At 34.4% G+C, this 23,163-nt stretch overlaps 1 protein-coding gene across 1 annotated transcript in view; it reads right to left on the bottom strand.

The window, feature by feature from the left end:
- Window positions 1-23,163, bottom strand: part of NBEA (neurobeachin) — a 609,173-nt gene that overhangs the window by 263,827 nt on the left and 322,183 nt on the right. Inside the window, exon 32 of the mRNA XM_081815498.1 lies at window positions 7,000-7,131. Coding sequence (XP_081671624.1) covers window positions 7,000-7,131 — 132 coding nt within the window. The remainder of the gene's footprint in view (window positions 1-6,999; window positions 7,132-23,163) is intronic.

Below are 23,163 nucleotides of genomic sequence, written 5' to 3'. Positions count from 1 at the left end.
TTTGAACTCAGGACCCTGAGATCAAGACCTGAGCTGAGATCAAGAGTTGGATGCTTAAACAATCAAGCCACTCAGGTGCCCTTGCTTTCTGAACTTTTAGATCTTTCCTATTTCTTTCCATGTCTTTTCGAGCAAAAGAGATACGTAAAATATATCCCGTGTACTGACTGTTGTCTCTGGGCCAGAAGAATGCCCACATTAGACTAGGTTCATCTCCTGGCCACACCCTGACTTGCTCACCCACAGTGGTTTCTCAAGTGCTCTCCTTGTCCGTCTTCCAGTCAGTTTACAAGCTCACTTAAAGGCACTCTTTCCAACCATACACTCTGACAATTCCCCCAGCCATGTGGAACCCTGTAATTTTCTGACGTAGACTCAACTTTTTTACTTGAGCTTTAAGAGGGACTTTTATTCTAAATTTTCACATTCCCCCTAATTAATGCTATTTATAGTTTATACACTGATTAGGCATAACTTATTCCTGACTGACATTATTTTAATTTCTGACTTTAAACAACATATTTTTTTCTATTTTCCATTGTGATTGCTCTTAAAAATTCTATCAGCCATCTAACCTCCCTCATTTTAAGGCCACCTGATACAGGGAGCCTTCCTAGGTGGGCAATTCTGATGAATGCTTATCTCTTCTAAAGGCTATGTTTAAATTTCTCTTCCATTGAATTCTTTGAGAATTCAAATTTCCCCAAATCTGTGAGGTACTAGTATTGGTATGTATAATTACTACACAGTGATATATGTATATATATCCTGCCAGTAGGAATGTCTTTAAGGACAGAGGGCAAAGCAACTCTATTATGAATCTGTACCTACTGGTCCACACATTATATAAAGGCAGATGGCATGAGGGAATCATATGCTAAGGTGGCACTATTAATACCAGACTGAGATCAGTCATTTGTTTCTAGTAAAAGTTCAAACTTGAAATATAGCCCATAAAAGTCTAAACTAGGGGCTAAACCTAACTGAGGTTTCCTTTGTTGCTAAAGTTAAGCATTTTCATTTTTAGTTCAACTTAGCTTATGAATTTTTAGTTTATGTTACAAAATTTAGATATTTTTATTATTATTAATGTGGATAATATTATAAATAACTATAAGACTTTTTGGAAATGCAAACATATTGCAAAGTTAAGATAAAAAGAGAGTGAATAATAAAGGAATCATGCCTTCCTTTCTCCCAGGCTGGTGTAGGAATACTAGTAACAATTCAGTTATTTTCTTCACTAATTCATTCATTTTACAATTATCTATTGACCATTTTCATGTGCATTAATGTTTTCCGAAATATATAATTTACTACCTAAAAGGCATTATACTACATAAAAATAACAACTAATTATTAACTCCAAATCCACTTAGTACTTGTTTCTCCTTTTATGTTTGCTGTATTCTGGACTATAAAGACTAAGTAACCTTGTGGTACTTAAATATATGCTAAACAGAATGGAATTAAATGATCTGTTCTGAATATTAAGACAACAAGGACAGTACCAAAAAGTAATAGGTAGTGGCACTTTCATCATTCCCAATGAATCCTGTGGCCATTTGCTTCTTATTTAAGAAAGTGCTGAGCTAATGGGATAAAGAAGCCATCACGAAGAGATTCTATGGGATTCTGGTATCATGACTACTATAGAAAAACCTTGTTATCATGTCATCAGAGTTTCAGCACTAAATGATAAATATCCTGGCTAGTACCCTATGTAAGATGTTTCCCCTCACATTCATCACCCTGAGGTACTATATTGCTTGTTTCCTTTTCTCTAGTGCCCTGTGACCTCATTTTAACATTCAGTATCATATGACATGAATGCCTATTATATCTGTCATGGCTAAAGAATAACTGTTTTTTTTTCCCCCGCTTCTCATCCGTTTACTTTTATAACTGGGTATTACATATAATTAGACATATAAGAAGAATATAAAAAGAAATTTAGAAAAACAAGAAACAAACTATTTTTATGAACATAAAGTAATATCATTATAATAATTAGTCAAATGAACTTGTTTGGAAGGGGTGGAAAATTTCATTAATAATCAAGAAGATTGCATTCTTTTTCTTAAATGCACTCCCAGTTCTGATTTAGTATCACCAAAGGCAGGTCATGACCTCTCAAGACTTATTTCCTTATCTATAAAATTGAGTTGCCTACACAACCAGGTCTAATCTTTAGCAGTGCATTCAAGATCTTCCTTGATTGAATTTGAACTCTATTTTGCAGTCTTATCTTTAACTACTACCATTCTCATACTTTATTCTGGATAATTTAATGTAATGAGACAAGCCTGGCTGTTTCAACCCTGTGCTGTTCCTTGGGACTGAAAAATCTGAATATTCATCTATGTCTTTATAAAGTATACAGTCTAGATAATGCTTCACTTAATTATAACTAAATACTGATTGGTATGATCTCACAAACTAAACTATAGCTACTTGAGGCTGAAACGAATTTTTACGTATCTTTGTATTCTACACAGTGTACAGCACAATGGCCTGCCGTGTGTCACTTCACAGAATGGTTGTTTAATATATATTAATTTGGATGGAAGAAGGCATATTCCCCCAAATGACATATTAATTGAATTACCAGTTAGCTAACAAACATAGCAATCTATGTGCCAAACACATTGCTAGAGGTTAGGCACTTGAACTTTTGACAAGTTTTCAGTCTAAAAAGTTTCTATTTTAAGAGTGAAGAGGGGGAAATCGGAGGGGGAGATGAACCATGAGAGACGATGGACTCTGAGAAACAAACTGAGGGTTCTAGAGGGGAGGGGGGTGGGGGGATGGGTTAGCCCGGTGATGGGTATTAAAGAGGGCACGTACTGAATGGAGCACTGGGTGTTATACGCAAACAGTGAATCATGGAACACTACATCAAAAACTAATTATGTAATGTATGGTGACTAACATAACATAATAATAATAAAAAAAAAGTTTTCTATTTTAATAATCACCCTTTGGTAGCTTAATATTATAACACCAGTCACTACTTCCATAGAAGAGGAGAAAAATCATGAGTATTGTGATAAAGAAAAAACATAATGACAAAGTTACAAATTTATTTAGGATAAAAACTTTTAAACAAACCAAAATGGAAAGGGAAGGGAAGTGAACTTTCTTTTACCTAATAAACAATATCTGCCAAGCAATAAACAAACAATCCTCTGGCAAATACCACAATCACTGCAAAATATCTGAAACTTTCCCCTTGCCATTAGGAACAAGACAAGTGCTATCATACTTCAACATTACACTGTGGGTTCTAGCCATTAGAATAAAGTAAGAAAAAAAACCAAAAAAAAAAAAAGTATGCAGATTAAAAAAGAAGTAAAATTATCAGTATTTGCAGATGATATGATGTGTCCACAGAAAGTCTAATAAATATACAAACTATTATAATTAATAAGTGAATTTGGAAGGTTACTGGGTAAAAGTCTATGCAAGGAAACAACTGTATTTTTTTTAAATTTTTTTTTAAGATTTTATTTATTTATTTGAGAGAGAGCACAAGCCAGGGGAGAGAGAGAGAAGCAGGCTCTACGCTGAGCGGGGAACCCGATACGGGGCTCGATCCCAGGACCCTGAGATCATGACCTGAGCTGAAGGCAGACGTTTAACTGACTGAGCCACCCAGGAGCCACCGAAACAACTGTATTTTATATATCAGTCTCAAGCTCACAGTTAAATTTTTAAAATATTTGCAGCAGTTTCACAAAAATACCAAATACATAAGAATAAGTCCTATGAAAGATTTACAACACCTCCCCACTAAAACTACAAATTACTACTGAGAGAAATTAAAGAAGACCTATATAAATAGAGCTGTATGGTCATATAAATGATATCATTTATATTTCAGTATTTTATTTATTTATTTTTTTAAAGATTTTATTTATTTATTTGAGAGAGAGAGAATGAGAGACAGAGAGCACAAGAGGGAAGAGGATCAGAGGGAGAAGCAGACTCCCTGCTGAGCAGGGAGCCCGATGCGGGACTCGATCCCGGGACTCCAGGATCATGACCTGAGCCGAAGGCAGTCACTTAACCAACTGAGCCACCCAGGTGCCCATATTTCAGTATTTTAAAGATGTCAATTCTCTCCAGCTTGTTCTATAGATTCTATGCAATCCTAATCAAAATTCCAACACATTTTTTTCTTGTGGAAATTGGCAAAGGTGATTCAAAAAAATTACAATGGAAATGCAAAGGCCAAGAATGGTCAAGTGAAGCTGTGAGAACCACAAAACTGAAGGACTTGCACTCCTAGGTGCCAAGACCTATTTACCGAGAAGCAGTAATTAAGGCAGTGTAGGACTGGTGCAGGAATAGACAAAGTGATCAAAAGTATTGAAGAAAAAGTCCAGAGACAAACCCAGAAATAGACATCTTAGTACAACGGAGGGAAAGAATGATCTTTTCAATAAATAGTACTGTATCAAATGAATAACCATATGGTAAAACATTAATCTTGACTTCCACCACTTGCCATACACAATTCCAGATGGGTTTCAACTCTGAATGTGAAAGGCAAAGCAATAAAGCTTTTAGAAGAAAACCTAGGAGAGTATCTCTGTGATGTTGGAGTAGGCAAAGATATCTTAAACAAGAAATAGAAATTACTAACCATAAAAGAAAAAATGGATAATTTGCACAAGACATAGGAAAGCAAAAGGCAACCCACAGACTGGGAGATTTCTGCAATACATACATCCAACAAAAAGGCCTGAGATCCAGAAAATTTAATGAAGTCTTACAAATCAATAAGAATAAAAAGATACCCAAGAGAACAACAGACAAAAGACTTATACCAACATTTGACAAAAGTGGATGGGCAAACCTTTAGTGGTCATTATAAAAGGTACTCAACTTCATTAGTCATTGGGAAAATCTGCATTTTGTGTCTCCCTCTACAATCACTGGCTAAAATGAAAAAGACCGAAAATGCCAAGTGTTAGAGAGGATGTAGAATGACTAAGCGAACACTTTGGAAAACTGTTATGCTGTAAAGCTAAACTTAAGCTAGACTATGACTTAACAACCAATCCTAGATATATGCCTAACAGAAATACATTGATTTTTTCATCAAAGAAATAACAAAAATGAAAACAATCATGTACTAAAATGTTCACAGCAATATGACTCATACTAGTCAAAATCTGTATAATAAATAAGTTCAAGTGTATTCACAAAATGAACTACTACACATGCAACAACAGGGATGAGTCTCACAAAAGCTATACTGAGTAAAAGGTAGCAGACAAAAGAGTTCATACTCTATGAACCATTCATATAAATACAGAAGTAGGTAAAAGAAATATATTGTCTTAGAATTTAGGATACTGGTCATTGGTGGGAGGGTGGGAAGTACAAGTGAGGCTTTTAAGATTGGGTAATGCTCTGTTTCTTTATGCAGGATAACTACATAGATGTTTTCAGTTTTTGAAAATTCACTGATCTGTTTCATTATGATATATGAACTTTTCTGTATGTGTCACACTTTAAAGTAAAAAAAAAAATTACTGTCTCTGCCTTCTTCTTTCACTCTGTGATAATCTATGGTCTATTTTGCTGCTTATCTGAAATCCAAATCTATCAATTTGAGTTACTTATAAAATAAAATCTGCCCAAGATCCCCCGAGCCCTGACTTTACTTGCATTCTTTACCAACATGTGAAGGAAAATTAGAAGGCTAACTTAGTAAGAAGAGGATGTTAAATGGCCAGCCAAAGTCATGATATATTTAAATATAGCAGGAAACCTCTAAAATATGTTTACAATGACCAGTTGTATTTTCTGAAGTTTGACCACAGACATTCATTCCTGTGAGTTAGAAACCTGTCTCTATCTTTTAGTTTCCACTAGCAAAACAGATTTATGCCTATGAGGGAGAGATACTTTATTATGTTTTTGTTTTTCAGAGGCCATGCCAGCCAACTGGGCCAGAGAAACTTCTGGACAGAGACACTCTGAAACCCAAGACAGAATGAAAGAAAAATAGATTTAACTTAGTTTGTGTAGGCCTACTCCTAGATTCACACATACATATATATACACACAAGCACATCCAACATTTTGTGGATCTAAACTTATTTTTTCCTCAAGACAGTAAGATTCAATGATCTATCAATTCAATTTTGATATATCATTATCAGAATTACTATTTTGTTCTTCTAATTTTGTTTTAATCCTAAAGCTACACGGAAATCAGAATAACTATGATGGTTTTTGGAAAGATACTATGATAGAATGACACTCTCCCCTCTAAACTGCTCTCTTACAGTGATTAGTAAAGAGCTTGTAAAGACCAGAATAAGAATAAGGAATTTCAATGAAAAGATCCAAATGAGTGTTCTTGTTTTTGGCAGGGAGTGAGTTTGTGTGCTTGTATGTATGTTTGTGGTTCTTTATTTGTTTTGATAGCATAAATGACAGGTATGACAGAGGTCATAAAGATAGGGCTATAATGGTGGAAGTATCAGAATTTATTATGAAGTTACTGTAAAGGCAGGAGCCAGATGGCTTCCAAGAGAATATGATATGGTAAAACACTGGGCTGAGAAAAGAACTGAAAATCAGTTACAGACAGCCGGAAGGCTAAATATCTGGATGGATCAGTAAAGACAACAGGGATTTGAGCTAGAGGCTTATTTATTAAAAGAGGTAGATTTTAACAAGGTTATGCAATGAGAGGCAGCACCTTGTTGCTTCATGATGGTTATGTGTTTCAGAAGTAAAAGTTTGGAAACATTTGCATTTGGGGGAAATTAACCACCAAAACTATAGATAATAGAGATTATTGCTATACAGGAAGGGGATATCCTATCAAACCCTAATCCCCAAAGTATAGTTCCTTCTCACTGCCAGACTCAACAGTTTAGTCCTTCATTGGCAGGGGAATGGGTTCTGCCTTGTGTCTCCCTCTACAATCACTGGTCAGTGTTTAAATCAGCTTTTTTTCTCTACCTAGTGTTTCACCATCTCTGCTGCTGGTCCTTGCTGCTCATTAGCCTGATACTGCTTTTGATCAACATCAATAAGCCTGCTACCACGGTAGCTCACTCCCACAGTTGGTAGGGACATCTGTCTGTCTGTCTCTTCTTTTAATCTCTGTTTGGTAAAAATGCAAAATAAGATATGATAAGGTGAAATAAAATAAAATTCCCAAACCCAAAAACCAACCTGTCAACAAACAAAATCTCTCAAAACATAAACTTGGTTCTTACCAGCGTTTTCCCTATTTCTTAGCTCTTTAAACCTGAAAACACAGGGTAACTGATTATCATGGCCTTTTCATCAATACAGAATTTATCCTCTTACCAAGATGAGCGAGGCCTGAAAATTTGCTAGGAAGAAACATTGTACATACCACTCTGTATATGAGCCTCCTAAACTTCTTAGTGGGGTACCACACTGTCCACCCTAAGCAGGCTTGTAACAACTCTTCTGTAGTCTCCCTTTTTTAAAGCATGTGCCCACAACATCACACCCCCTTTTCCTAACTGCTCTGCAACTCTAAATACCCCTCTCCTTCAACAGCCTAACCATCCATAGGAAGGACATCCTATTTCTCCCATCCTCACTGTCGCCTGAAGACTCCAGCCTCCTGGAGACTACTCCTCAGGTCTCGCATAATTCTAGACAACTGGGATAATTTCTAGAATGAATGAAAAGGAGGAAAAGAAGACAAATGAACTAAATGTAGGCCATGTGTGACACCAAAGTGTCTGTCTTTTTCTTCAAGTAGTATCTGTCACATACAAATCTGGGTTTTATGAATAATAGTAACATCATAATTATATTGGACTTTATGTGACAGAAGTTCTAAATGAGGGAAAAAAAAGTCTTATAAAATTATTTACAGACATTTAATCCACAGCAGTGAAATTAAATTTAACCAAATTTAAGATGAAAGAAACATTCTTAAAAAGTAATGAAGACTTCCACTCTGGAATGATTGCAACATTCAAATAGAGTAACCATATCAATGAACGAACACCAGACAGCAACTTCATAATGCTCAAGGGCTCTGTACTTTACAACAGGGTCCTTAATGGAAAAGTTAATGTAGCATTGAAGAAAAGTGAGCTGCTCAGCTGCTGCAGTAAAACCTTTAAATCATGGAAATAATGAGTCATTTTTCTTTCCCTATTCTTGACCAAAAACAAGAGTTAAAAAAAAAAGGAATTAAAAAAAAAAAAAGAATAAAAACAACAACGACAAAAGGTTTATGCTTATACCACCCCGCCCCCTCTGCCAAATTAGTTTCTGACAAATTGCATCCTAGTTAGACATTTTCCCTTATAAATACTTCTCAGGTAAAAAATACTTACCTTTCAAATATTCGAGATACAATAATTTATCTACTAAGTAGATGGAAACAAGAGCCATACTAACTCAGTTAACTATGAATAAAAAAAAGTAATTTAGGAAACATGCCTAGTTTTCCCTAAATTCCTTAATTTTTCTGACAACATATTCAAGCCAACTTATTACAAAGCCAAAGTTTTATCATTTATTACAAATTTCGACCTCCCAAACACCAGGATTTCGTGTATAGTTTCTGGGAACATAAGTTAACATCCCACCTTGCTAGATATTTGCAAAACAACATAAGGTGTATCCCTTGTCTGTTTATATAAAACCATTGTTGCACATACTTTAATGTAGTGGAAGTCAAGAATGAAACATGTAAATGTGTCAAGTCAAGAGGATGAAGGCTTGATATAATCTTATTCTTAGAATAAATAGGAGAGAATTTTCTAAGATTTTTTTTTAAACCACTCCACAAAAAAAAAAAAAAAAGTACAACTGTCTTAAATTTCATTTGGCAAACTTAAAAAAGAACCTGCTGAGCAAGTAAAAGAGCACATGAATATGGGATATGAGATGGCCTGGAGTTGAGATGGTATGACTAAAAACTCTAGAATCAAAATAGAAGTTCTAGGTTCCAATCAAAAAGCAAAAGAAATTGGGGTGCCTGGGTGGCTCAGGTGGGTGTCTAACTCTTTGATTTCGGCTCAGGTCATGATCTTAGGGTAGTGAGATTGAGCCCCACACTGGGCTCCAGCCTGGGTGTGGAGCCTGCTTAAGATTCTCTCTCCACCCTCTCCTTCTGTCCCCTCCCTCCTCTAATAAAATAAAGAGATATAAAAAAAATTAAAAGAAATGAATGTACACTATGAGTTTTAAATCATATTTTACCTATGTAAACAAACACTTAATCTAGTAGAAGTCAGCAAAAGTTATGTGTGTAATTTTTTGAAATCAGGCTAGGAAAGTATGCCAAGATGATTAATAATAGGGAATCACTCAGAAATAAAGGAAAACAAATCTAAACACATTTTAACTTTAATACTTTTTAAAAAGCTTCCGGAAAGTTTTAAAGTCAAAGGCATAATTTTTGGCTTTACATCATTATAGGTGATACTCTTTCTCTTGGAAAAACAGTACTAACGAAGAATCCTATCAGTTTTATTCAGGAAAGTTATTTCTCCTAAATACTCTAGCCATATATTTCTATGTATTTGTAAAAGTACAATGCCAATGAGTAAACAGTTTAATTTAGATAACAGTGAGAAGTATAAATGAAAACCATAAGATAAATAATCAGAGATCAGAACGGTAAAGATATCTTTTAAGCCTCTGTCAGTGTTTTGGGCCTGAAATATGCTGGTAATCCAATGATCAAATATAATACTGTACATATTTATATTAAAAAAACAGTAAAAATGCCAATAAGTTATTACTTAGGTTTGCTTTAAAATTATTACCAACTTGAAATATTCATGTTAATTATAAAATTGATAAAATTATAAAATTTTGTTTTCTAATGTATGGCCCACAATTCCATGAGATAGTTAATATGTCATATTTTACATATGAAAAATACTGAAGCTTGAAGAGGTTAGGAAATTTGTCAAAGCTATACAGATCTGAAGCTTTGGAGATGAAATTTGAATTCAAGTCTGTCTGAGTCTAAAGCTCTAACATAATGCCATCCATATAATTAATTCTTAAAAATTAATTTTAATAATAAAGTTTAAACTAATTTCTCAAGTTTGTTTACTTTTATTGTGTTCAAAGTTTACTAAATGATACACTGAAAATTAGAATTTTACCAAAATATATAAAACATTATAGTCAAAATAATTAAAAATATCCTGAAAAATATTATTCATTATTTCATATTTCAAGGGAAAGCAGAAAGTTAAAGGGAGAAACAGAGGCAAAGTGTACTCTTACTCAATTCTTTATCCAAACTTTTTTTTGGTAAGATTTATTTTATTTTATTTTATTTTTTAAAAGATTTTATTTATTTGACAGAGAGAGACACAGGGAGACAGGGAACACAAGCAGGGGGAGCGGGAGAGGGAGAAGCAGGCTCCCCATGAGCAGGGAGCCAGACACGAGGCTTGATCCCAGGACCCCGGGATCATGACCTGAGCCGAAGGCAGATGCTTAACGACTGAGCCACCCAGGAGCCCCTAAAATTTATTTTATTTTAGAGAAAGAGGGTGTGTGCACCGAGGGGGTAGGAAGCTGAGGGAGAGGGAGACAAGAGACAAGGAGAGGTAGGGGAGTCGGACATGGGGCTAGATCCCAGAAGCCTGAGATCATGACCTGAGCCGAAATCAAGAATTAGACATTCAACTGACTGAGCCATCCTGGAGACCCTCTTTATCCAAACTTAGCAATTTCTGAAATGCTAGCAAATATGCCCAAGTAATAATTACTATTATCTTATTATCCAATAATAATTATTATTTGGGCCCACTCGGTAACATTTCAGAATTCTCTGAGATGAATCATCGGTACGTTGAACTCCTGTATTCATCCATCTTTTCATTCATTCACTTCCTTACTTACTCAGTAATATTTATTTACAGACCACTTCTTATATGCTAGGCACTCTGACACATACCAAGAACTTCAACTTATGAAGAATACAGAGTTTTGACAGTAAAAGAAAAAAATATACATACAATATAGCAGGGACATAAACTAAGTAAGAAAGTTATAGAAGCACAAAGAAGGAAGACACTAAACTGTAAGTGGTAATACTTCAGCTCAGTTTTATTCACTGTAAGGCTTCATAGGATAGTCAAGTGAACAGCTGGAAATTCTGATCTGACAATATGGCATTTTAACAAAGGCCAGTTAAGTGTTTATTTTTTTTTAAATTTTGTTTGTTTTTCCTGTGTTGTTGTTGTTTTTTCCTGGGATAATCATTAAGGTATTCTGGTACTCATCCAAGCTGGCAGGCTCCCATAAAAATGCTTGGACCTAACATACAGCACAGTTCCACATTAACAACAAATATGTCTTGGGTGGTATGAGTGTTATCTGTTTACAGGCAGAGGCTGAACAGTGGACCCTCCCTAACAATATTTTCTAACCTCAGCATCTGAAGCCAAAAACACACTGAATTGAATTAATATACTAAGTTTTAGATATATGTTAGGTATTTTTTCAAATTTTATAAAGGTAAGAAGTTACCCCTTTCGGAAAATATGTAGCAAGGAGTGATATAATTATAAGAATAATAATAACTAACATCTGCACTTACTATGTTTTTAATCTTCACAACCTACTTAAGAGGCATGTACTATGTATTAATAATAATGTAAATGGTCAATGTTCAAAACAGATCAAAGAGCTACTTTAAAATATCTGGAGTGCAGACTGTTTCAAAATACGAAACAAACAATACTAGTGTTAATGATGGTAAAGGGATTTATAATAAATACCAAGAATAAAAACACATAATTCTGTGGCTGAAGGAAGATGGAGGAGACTGCAATTTCAAAATGAAAATCATTTTATTTAAAGATTTTATTTATTTATTTGACAGAGAGAGAGACAACAAGAGAGGGAACATAAGCAGGGGGGAGTGCGAGAGGGAGAAGCAGGCTTCCCACAGACCTGGGAGCCGGATGCGGGTCTTGATCCCAGGACATTGGGATCATGACCCAAGCCGAAGGCAGACGCTTAACCAACTGAGCCACACAGGCGTCCCTGAGTTTGGAGCATACGTAAAGTTGTGAGAGACTATCATTTTATACATCACAAAAGTTGAAATTTAATGTAAAATAATCTGGGAGATGGTAAATAAAAAGTAGTTGGGATTAACCAGAGAAGAAAGTCTTGACTTTATTTTAAACTAAGTATCACAGACATGACGCTCCTCAAGGGAATAATTACAAGGTCCTCATCACTTAAGTGCCCTTGAACTATTAATATTTGAAACCAATACTCACCCAACTCTGATCATGACACCATCAAATTTACTGAAAGGTGAAACTCTAATTATCTACTTAATTATCATATACTTAATAAATGCTCTTAAAGAAGTTAATGAGGTATCTTGTTAGCTATTTCATATGTTTGTTAATTTACTGCTTAAGAGTGTATCTTAAAGTGTTCTAAAAAAACCACTCAGTTTACTCAGTTGGATAAATCAGTTTATACACTTTAAAAATGCCTAAATGATAGTTTATATTTGCTATATTTTATTGCCTAGCCCTTAAAAGTCTTTCTTCATCTAGAAGGCAGCCATACTTAATTTTTAAGCTTTATGTTAAGATTGAAAATGCATAAAAATCCTTTTAAGTAATACCCCATTCCCTGGCTCTGAACAGTATGTTCATCTGTAGAGTGCTTGACTGTATTTGGTAGCTATTTATGAATATTAATAGCTGACAGAAAAGAATTCCACTTAAAAGAAAACAGTTTCTGTCTTACCACTGTCCACAATCAAATTTTTAGGCATCATAACACTTTGAAAGGCTGTTAAAATAAAAGGAAGTATTTTTAGGGCTTAGTTGCCAAAACCTAAAGTAAAGTAGCTGATCATGTATGTAGTAATACATAGTACAACCTTCTCTTCATGGAAGATTTTTTCTCAACCTCATGCTAATGGTCAAAGATTTAATTAGTAAAGATATCTGATTCACCTTATTTTTCTGGGGTCTTGTATCATATTAGTAACTGGCCTTCTTTTTTGACAGGATTCAGAGCTTTTCATTTTCTTACTTTTCTGCCTGGGTTGCTACTGAAAATGCTTACGAGGTTTTTTTTTTTTTTAATAGATCTGTTACATACATTTTCATAATAACCTGTATAAAAATATAAATGCTATGCTTTCCCCCCCACAGATGTGACATTATACAGCACACTTTTGGTGTTTAGAATTTATCATTATCATGCAAATTGGATTAATAGTAGCCAAAGTACAAAATCCTATTGGAGAAGAGGATTAGAGGTTTTACCACACCAAAATAAACTGACAAAAAGTTTTTTACATATGGAAATTGGGAGACAAATGTAACTTGCTTTAAGATCATTTCATCTTTAAGATCATTTCATCCTATAGATCTATTATCTAAGCAATGAGTGTATTAATAGCATTTGCTTTTTTAAAGGATGTTGAAGCAAAGTTGATTTTCTTCCAGTTTGTGGACATTACCTCTGGAATGCGGTAGAGAACTGAGTGTTAGTTTCTTTCAGTTTCTTCCATTATCTTAGTGCTGCATGTTTGTTTGTTTTTTTTCCTTGAATGCCTCAATGGCCTCAATTTTTTTCCCTGAATGCCTCAATAGTTGCTTACAAAATGGGTGGGGTAAAAAATTCACATTTGAGAAATTATGTAATTGCAAATATTTTTAAAAATTGAATATGTTAAAAATAACGATGTAATACAATGAAAACACAACAGAAAGCTATATTAAAATGTCCTTGCAGAAACCAATTTTATTATTTTTTATAATCTTAAATATGCCAACAAATTTAAACTGCTTTAAAAATGTCATAATATACATGTTATTTTTATCTATTTTCTTTTTCTCTTAATGATATGACTCCTAGATACTGCAAATATTATCTAAAAATAGAATACAAACTATAATATATAATTATTTTCTAGTATTGCTTGTTAGAAAAGGGGAGTGGTAAAATGCTCCTGTAACAGTTCTATGCGGGCCATATTTATTCCATCAGATAGTTAATTCCTAAAGCTGAAACAATCATTACATTTTGATGTTCATCTGTTTTATTGAACTACCCACAGGGAGATTTATGGGAATGCTATCATGTCAGGGTCACAAGATTAAGTGAACAGTGATGACAGTAAACAAGCCATTTCTCTATATTCCAAAGGGTTTAACTCAGTTACTTAAAATGCCATAAACATAAATAGTCTTCTCTCTACAATGTATCCATGACAGATGACTTCAAAATACAGCACTCTAGGGCAATGGCACTTTCCAACTAAACAGGCAACCCTTATTACTGACAAAAGACAGTAAACTACTTGGGAACACAAGCAGCAAAAGACACTTCACAATCTAATGCATAAAACTTTAGTGTGTATATAATATAGAGCAATGTCACTGTAGTTTACTCATTTCATTTATAAAAACAAAAATATATATGATATGCAGTTATAAGAACAGGATCTTTCTAGAGAAAAATACTGTTTGAATTCAAATTATTAAACATTTTTATATGTCTTTTATGATTTTTAAGAAGTCAACGTGTTGAACATACTATTTTAGGGAATACAGTGATATTTAACTAAAAATGTCTAATCTAAAATACAAGCTTATAAAAACAATCACAGTAAGGAGTCCAGAGATTTTTCTCGACAGCCTAGTAAGGTACCATCTTCAATGATTCCAGCAAAAATACCATCTGCCAACACAGCAGATGTTACTGCTTGAGAAATATTTCCTACAGTTTCACAAATGAATATTTTAATTAGCAGCCCAATAAATGACTGAGGGATTGTGATCATCTCCCTTTAACTCCAGGCACTTGTTGCAAATGGCCAAAAATTTTAAACTTTATGCCATCTGTAAATCAAGGAGAAGTTTCATTTATGTGAAGATCCAAAACTTTTTTTGTTTTAAACCTAACGACTTCCACGCTAAGAAAGTAGTCTAATATTTGTGAGATTTTTTATTTTATAATCTACTTATTGATTTTCTTCATTTGTAAGTTTTATGCAACTCTAACTCTATGTATTAAGCATTTTACTAGGTGCCTTATTTCTGAGACTTATTAAAACAATTATTCTAATTTTTTTTAAAAAAGTCTATATATTTTAGGGAAAAAAAGCAACAGAAATAATTGCCTTGTAATCAATTGGGTCATAAAGGTTTCAGTGTGATCATTGTCATAGACAAATTATAGACATTTTTGGTCTTGACCTGTATAATCACTATTGATCTATATCACCTCATCCTTTCAAATCACTGCTCTTGCCTATGTGATCTGCATTAGATTTCTATCAGGGAAAATGATCTGATAGGCTTTTTAAAGTTCTGCCATCCTGTAGTATATTTTCTACTCCTGTTCATTTGGACCTTTGTTTTAAGGGAAGGTGGACTTTGAGACTCCTTTGAGGCTCTTGCTGAATCTGGCAATACCACCTACTCCTTTCCCCACCTGGAGTCCTATACCAGCGTCCTAGGCCATTCCTGTTATTCACTGAAGACTTAAAAGATGCTGACAATCTTCCTTTCCAACCCAAGTGCTGAAATTATCTTGGGTAATTCAACATAAGTGACGCATGCAGGATTCCATCTTTTTCAGTTTCTTGACCTCCTCATTACCATGATCTTCAACTTGACCCCACTTAACCACTTTCAGGACCATTCTGGATTTGTCAATCTTGCACTGCTGTTGTTCTGAAATCTTAAATTAAAACATCCTAAAACTGCCCATTCTTTCAGCTTAGCAACTCTTGTTTTCTTGACTCCATTATTATCTGCCTATCAATTCCCTTCTTTCTTTACTTTCCTTTCTGAACTACCTTACACTACACAATCTATCACTTCAACCATTTTCTTACATGTATCTTAATATCTTTGCTCCCTTCCCTTGATGAACCTACCCAGCAAAACACAACCCTGGAAGAATCTACTGTTTTCAGTGCTTGGGAAGAAGAAAGCACATATCCCAAATGTATTGCTGACAGCACCTGTTGATGGACAATCTGTGTATGTGTGCTGTACGGGGAGAGGGAGGGCTGAAAGAAAGAAGTAAATCAAGGATGTCTCCTAGATGCCCTTTACTGGGTGAATAAGAGAGATGAAATTTGTACTGGAAAATATGTTTTGGCCATGCCTGAGAAAGTTAGCACATGTATAACTAGTGACCTAATATCATATGGAGCTCTAGTTTCAATCTTGTGGTGGACCTTTACACTAGAATGTGCCACAGGCAAGGCAAACTCAATAATCATCTTCCCATCTATACCAGTTCCTTGAATGTTTTTCAGTTCTAAGAATGGCCCCACCATTCTCCCAGTGAATCATGAGAATAACGTGGGCAACATCCTTGGTTCTTTCCTATCTATTCAACCATCAAGTCATGACGACTCTTAGATTTATGTTTTCTATTAGACCAGTCAGAATTAGTAACCTCAATTAGAACACAGTGAGCGAATGTCAAAGGTTCAAATTCCCAAAGAAAAACAAAATATGTTCCATGATTACAGAACCCTTGCAACAAACAGATGTCCCAGGATAGTTGTAGAAAGGTTTGGGCTAGGGAATCTAAATGGATGAGAAAAATAAGCAAAATCTCCACTTCACTCTATGCCCTCCGTAACAAGCAGGGTTTTGAATCTAGGAGACCTGAGACTACTCTTATCTTCTCAGGAGCCATAAGAGATATTCCTTTTAAAAAGCAGTTCAACTATCCTTAGAGAGGTGATGGATCATAGAGGCTTGACGGGTAAAGAGACTGAAGTATCCAGAGTTTGAGTTTATTCCAAAACTAAGAAGATGATATATGAAGAGGGTCCTGAAAGGGGGGGGGCATCTACTCCCAATGAAACAGCAGGAATATACATGGCTGTACCCTAGGTGCCACAGCTCCTTGCATTAATATAGAACCTAATGTCTCATTTTGTCCAGAAACAGACCCCCCCCTTCAAGCATAAATTAAGCGTATCTCCAGAGCCCGAGTGAAATGAAGATCCCAGGGCTTTATATTAATAAGATTACTAGAATCTCTGCATAATCCAGGAGTGTATATGTAGGGTCCTATTAATAACTGAGATTGAATTTTCCAACGGCCCCGTGGAGGGAACTCAGAGCAAATTAGTTTGGAATTAAATAAATACCTGAGTGCAGTGGTTGTAGTTCATACCCATTACAGATGGCAATAGAGAATGTTTAAAGATAAAGGAAACAGAAGTGAAGCCAGGAAGTGAAAGTTAATGGGATTGTTTCAGAATATTCCAAAGCCAGAATTTATTTCCAATTTTCACTCCACAGCACTACCTGCTCATTCTTTATGTTACTTTATTATTTTGACTTTAAATTCATGATACGGTGAGTATGAGAACTCCTGTTTTGAAGGTGTAGAATATCAGGTTGAAATCCAGTAAGTATGTCATTTTCCCATTTGAACCTGTTATATTCATTTATATAGCTCTTAGGAAGCTACGGGATAAGCATTCTATGAAACTTCATAGCCATTACACAAATGCGGGCTGTGATATCAATATATTTGATTTCTAAGCAGGTTTCTTTTTCCATCTTCTATCTCACATTGTCATGGAGATCACAATTAGGAGATTATTTGGTCTAACCCAGTAACTATCAATACACCTGGCAGCACAGCTTATAACCACTATTCACTGACTGTAGAGCACATTCCTAATTTAAATCTTGACACTTTACTTAAAAACTGTTGGAAAAAAGTTCCTTTTTCCTCCCTCTGAACATTTCATAATCTTTATTAGAGAATGAGTACATTTACCACATTTACTTAAGCATTTTAAAAACTATATAATTTAAAAAATACATATAGTGAAAATTAATTCATTTATAGCTATTAGTTATAGAAAAATCTAACTTATGTTCTATGATTATATGACCAATATACCTGTGTTGGCAGGAAACCTGAGTTGTAACTTATTTAACTTTAAAACAGTAAATTAATACTATTTGATTGTAATTCTCAATATTAAAAATGGAATACAGTTTGATAAATATTAGTATTCACAATTCAAGAGTCATCTATAAAGACTTCTTTGGGCCTTTGATTTTTTTAAAGTTTTTGAACATTTATTAATTTATATACAGTAAAATTCACTCTTTTTTGGTGTACAGTTCTATAAATCCTGACAAAAGCAGAGTCATGAAACCACTACCACAATCAAGATACAGAATAGTTCAATCCTCCCCAAAAGCTCCCTTATGTTGTCCCTTTCTCATCAAACTTCCTTTCTACTCTTAACCCTTGTAAGCCACTAATATGTTTTATTTGCCGAAGGTTTTGCTTTTTCCAAATGTCACATAAATGGAATTATGCAATTTGTGTTCTTTTGAGTCTGGCTTCTTTTATTTTGCAGAATACACCTGAGATTCATTCAGGTTGTTGCATGTATCAATAGTCGATTCCTTTATATTGCTGAGTACTATTATATGGATGTACTGTTTATCCATTCACCAGTTGAAGAACCTTTGGGCTACTTTCAGTTTTGGGGCATTTACTAATAGGGTTGCTATGAGCATTTGTTACAAGTTTTCTGTGTGAATATAAGTTTTTATTTCTCTTGGAGTAAATACTTGGGAATAGGATTGCTGTGTCATATGGTAAGTGCATGTTTGATTGTATAAGAAAACTGCCAAACTGCTTTCCAAAGAGGATGCACCATTTTGTATTTCCTCCAGCAATGTACATGAGTTCAGCTACTTCACCTCTTTGTCAGCTCTTGCATTGTAAGGTTTTTGTTTTAATTTTAGCCATTCTAGTAGATAAGTATTAGCATCTGATTGTTGTTTTAATTTGAACTTCCTTAATAGCTAAGGATAGTGAGTATCTTTTCATGTAGGTATTAGTCATCTGTACATTGTGCTGAAGTGCCCAAATGTTTTGCTTGCTTTTTTATTGTAATGTTTGTTTTCTTATTGTTAAATTTGGAAAGTTATTTATACATACATATTATATGTGTGTATATATATATATACATATACACACACATACATTACATACATACATACATATACATACATACACACACATATACACACTTGTAAGTCCCTTGTATACCATTATACTTGGATAAATATATATTCTTATACTTGTATACATTTATATTTATAAGACCTTTGCAAGATTATGTGATTTGCAAATACTTTTTCCCAGTCTGTAGTTTTCCCAGTATGAGAGAATGTGGCATTCTCAACAGTCTCTTTCACACAAAAAAGTTTTTAATTTGATAAAGCCTGCCATGGATTGAATGTTTTTGTGTCCTCCCCCGCCCCCCTGCCCCCCAGTTTTATGTTGAAACCTAATCCCCAATGTGGTAGTATCTGGAGGTAAGGTCTCTGGAAAGTGATTGGGTAATGAAGGTGGGGCCCTCATGAATGGGATTAATGCCCTTATAAAAGGAACCCTAGGGAGATCCCTCAACTCTTTCATCTTGTGAGGACACAGCATGAAGGCACCCATCTATATGAACCAGGATGTGGGCTCACCTGACACTGAATCTGCCAGTGCTTTTATCTTAGACTTCTCAGCCTCCAGAATTGTTAGATACAAATTTCTGTTGTTTATAAGCCACCACATGGTGTTTTTGTTATAGTAGCCCAAGCAGACTAAGATAAAGTCCATTGTAGGATTTTTTTTTTTCTTTTATCGATCAGGCTTTTAGTGCTGTATCTAATAACTTTGTCCAACACAAACAAGGTTGAAAAGATTTCTTCCTATGCTTTTTTCTAGAAATTTTAGAATTTACATTGTATATATAAGTCTATCATCCATTTTAAATTAAATTTTGCATAAGATGTGAGTCATAGTTCAGGGGTCCAATTTTTGTATGTGAATGTTCGATTGTTCCGGCATTATTTGTTGGAAAGACTATCGTTTCTCCACTAACTTGCCTTTGCATCTTTGTGGGGAAAAAACATAACAAAACAAAACAATTCTTTCTTCATTCCCAATTTCCAAGTTCCACTATGTTTCTTCCTCCTTGTGCCTGAAGAACATCGCTTCAGCATTTCTTTGAGAACATGTCTAGTAGAGAGGAATTCTCTTAGATTTCCATCATTTGACAATGTTTTTATTTTGCTTGCGTTTCTGGATGGTATTTTTGTTGAATATAGAATTTTGGTTTGGCAACTGCTGGACTCCATGATTTCTGGTGAAAATGCTGTAATTATTTGAATTGCTTTTCCCTTATATGTAATGTACTGTATTTTCCTCTGGATTCTGTTTAGATTTTTTTTTCTTTATCTTTGGTTTTTAGGAGATTGATTATGATGTGTCTGGGTATAGTTTTTACTGAGCTTATCCTGAGCTTCTTGAATCTCTAACTCCACCAAATTTGTTAAGTTTTCAGCCATTTTTTCTTTAAATAACTGTTCTGTATGAATCTCTTTCTCCTCCTTCTGTAAGACTTCAATGTTATGAATTTTAGACCTCTTAATATTGTCCCACAGGTGCCTGGAACTCTTTCCATTGTTTTCCCAACTTTGTTTCTCTCTGTTCTTCATTTGTATAATTTTGATGATCTATCTTCAAGCTCATGCACTCTCTCCTCTGTCATCTTCATTCTACTATTAAGCTCATTAAATGATTATTTTTTAATTCTGATAAAATTTTTCATTTTCATTTGGTTCTTTTATATACTTTCTATTTCTCTTCTAAGATCTTCTTTCATTCCGTTCATTTAAAAGTGTTTACTTTGACTTCATGGAAGGTGGTTATATAACAGCTGCTTTGAATATTTGTCTCATACTTTTAATATCTGGGTTATCTTGGGATTGGTATTTATTAATTCTCTTTCCTTGAGAAATGGTAAGATTTCCCAGGTTCTTTGCATATTAGGTAATTTTGGATTGTACCCTGGATATCTTAAATATTATTTTGTAGGACACTGGACCCTGTTAACTCCTGTTAAGAAAATACGTTTGTTTATTTTTGTTTGAGCAGTCAATCTACCCTGTTAGTTTCAGACTGCAAGTTCTATCTTGCCTTCTGCGGGCAGCAGTTCTATTGTTCATTTAGATCATATCTTGGATTTGTAAAACTTTAAAAATACCTTCTAAAGCCCTAGAATCTTGAGTCTTATTCCATTTACTAAGTGCTTTTTATTTCATTATTCCAATCAATAATTTTTACAATAAATGTAATAATTAATTTCATCCCTGGAATGGCCATGGGCTTTAGGGTTACACAGATCTAGATTCAAATCCTGTCCCCATTATTTAGTTATATAACACTGGACCAGCTACTCAAATTTTCTGAGACTCACATTTCTTACGTGCAAAATGGAAAAAGTAATACCTACTTTACAAAGTTATTAGAATGAAAATAAGAAAATAAGATATTAGATGTGAAGTATGCAGATGAATCTAAACAGAGATGCTGCCAATACAAAGCTGCACTCAATAAATATAAGCTTCTACCATACAAAATCTCAATAGTAATGCTTATATGAAAATGCAGACTAAAAATTGGGACCGTGTGTGTGTGTGTGTGTGTGTGTGTGTGTGTGTATGTGCATTTTTACTCAAGAGCCTATTAAAATCTTTTAAGTTTAATTTAGGTTGTTATGGCTTATGTAGTTTTTTTTTCCAGTTTTACTGAGATATAACTGATATCCAGCATTATATAAGTTTAAGGTATACAGCATAATAATTTGACTTACGTATATTGTAAAACGATTACCGTAGTAAGTTTAGTCAACATCCATCATCTCATAGAGATATGAAAAAAGAGAAAAAAATGGTTTTGTTCTTTGTGATAAGAACGCTCAGTATCTAGTGTCTTAACTTTCATATATACCATATAGCAGTGTAAGCTATAATCATCATGTTGTACATTATATCCCTGGTACTTATTTATAACTGAAAGTTTGCACGTTTTGATCACCTTCTTCCAACTCCCCCTCCACCAACACCCTACAGCTGATAACCACAAGTCTGATCTCTTTTTCTATGACTTTGTTTTTTTTCTTTCTTTCTTTTTGGTTCCACATGCAAGTGAGATCATACAATACGTGTCTTTCTCTGTCTGACTTATTTCACTTAGCATAATGTGAGGTCCATCCATGTTTTTGCAAACGGGAGGATTTCCTTGTTCTTTTTCTTAATGGCTGAAACATTCCATTTTTATGTATATATATATATATATATATACCTCACTACATACCTATATATATGACACACAACTTGATCCATTCATTGATTGATGGACACATAAGTTGTTTCCATGTTTTGGCTATTGTAAAGAATGCTGCTATGATCATGGGAGTGCAGATATCTTTTCAATATAGTGTTTTTGTTTCCCTCAAATATATTCCAGAATAGGAATTGCTGAATCATATGGTATTTCTATTTTTAATTTTTTGAGGAACCTCCACACTATTTTCCATTAGTTGTACCATTTCCATTAGTTGTACAATTTCCATTGGCTGTACCAATTTACATTCTTAACAACAGTTGCTCAAGGGTTCCCTTTTCTCCACATTCTTGCCAGCATTTGTTCTCTCTTGTCTTCTTGATGACAGCCATTCTAACAGGTGTGAGGTGATAGCTCATTGTGATTTGCATTTCCCTAATGATTGGTAATGTTGAGCATCTCTTCATGTTGGCCATTCCTATATCATCTTAGGGAAAATTTCAATCAAGTCCTTTGCCCAGTTTTTAATTTAGCTATGTAGTTTAAGAAATTTAAAATATGGGCGCCTGGGTGGCTCAGATGGTTAAGCATCTGCCTTCGGCTCAGGTCATGATCCCAGAGTCCTGGGATCAAGTCCACATCGGGCTCCCTGCTTCACGGGAAGTCTGCTTCTCCCTCTGCCTCTCTCTCTCTCTGTCTCTCATGAACAAATAAATAAAATCTTTAAGAAAAAAAAAAAGAAATTGAAAATATAACCCAACAATATAAAATAAAGAAAAACTGTTTGTACATACTAAGTATTATTTAAAAACGTTAATTCTTGAATATGCATTTTTAAAGAGCTGTCAGATTCTAGTTCCTCCTCAGGACAAAATAAAGAGCAATAATATTAATTCAAAAGTGGAGAGGCAGAGCAAGATGGCTGAGGAGCAGGAGACCTGGATTTCGTCTGGTCTCAGGAATTCAGCTGGATAGGGATCAAACCATTCTGAACACCTA

This window comes from Leptonychotes weddellii, chromosome 3 (genome assembly GCF_054177405.1).
Source record: "Leptonychotes weddellii isolate Sample4059 chromosome 3, ASM5417740v2, whole genome shotgun sequence".
Classification (NCBI taxonomy): domain Eukaryota; kingdom Metazoa; phylum Chordata; class Mammalia; order Carnivora; family Phocidae; genus Leptonychotes; species Leptonychotes weddellii.
Note: the sequence above shows the minus strand (reverse complement) of the source record. Positions and strands in the feature narration are given on the sequence as shown.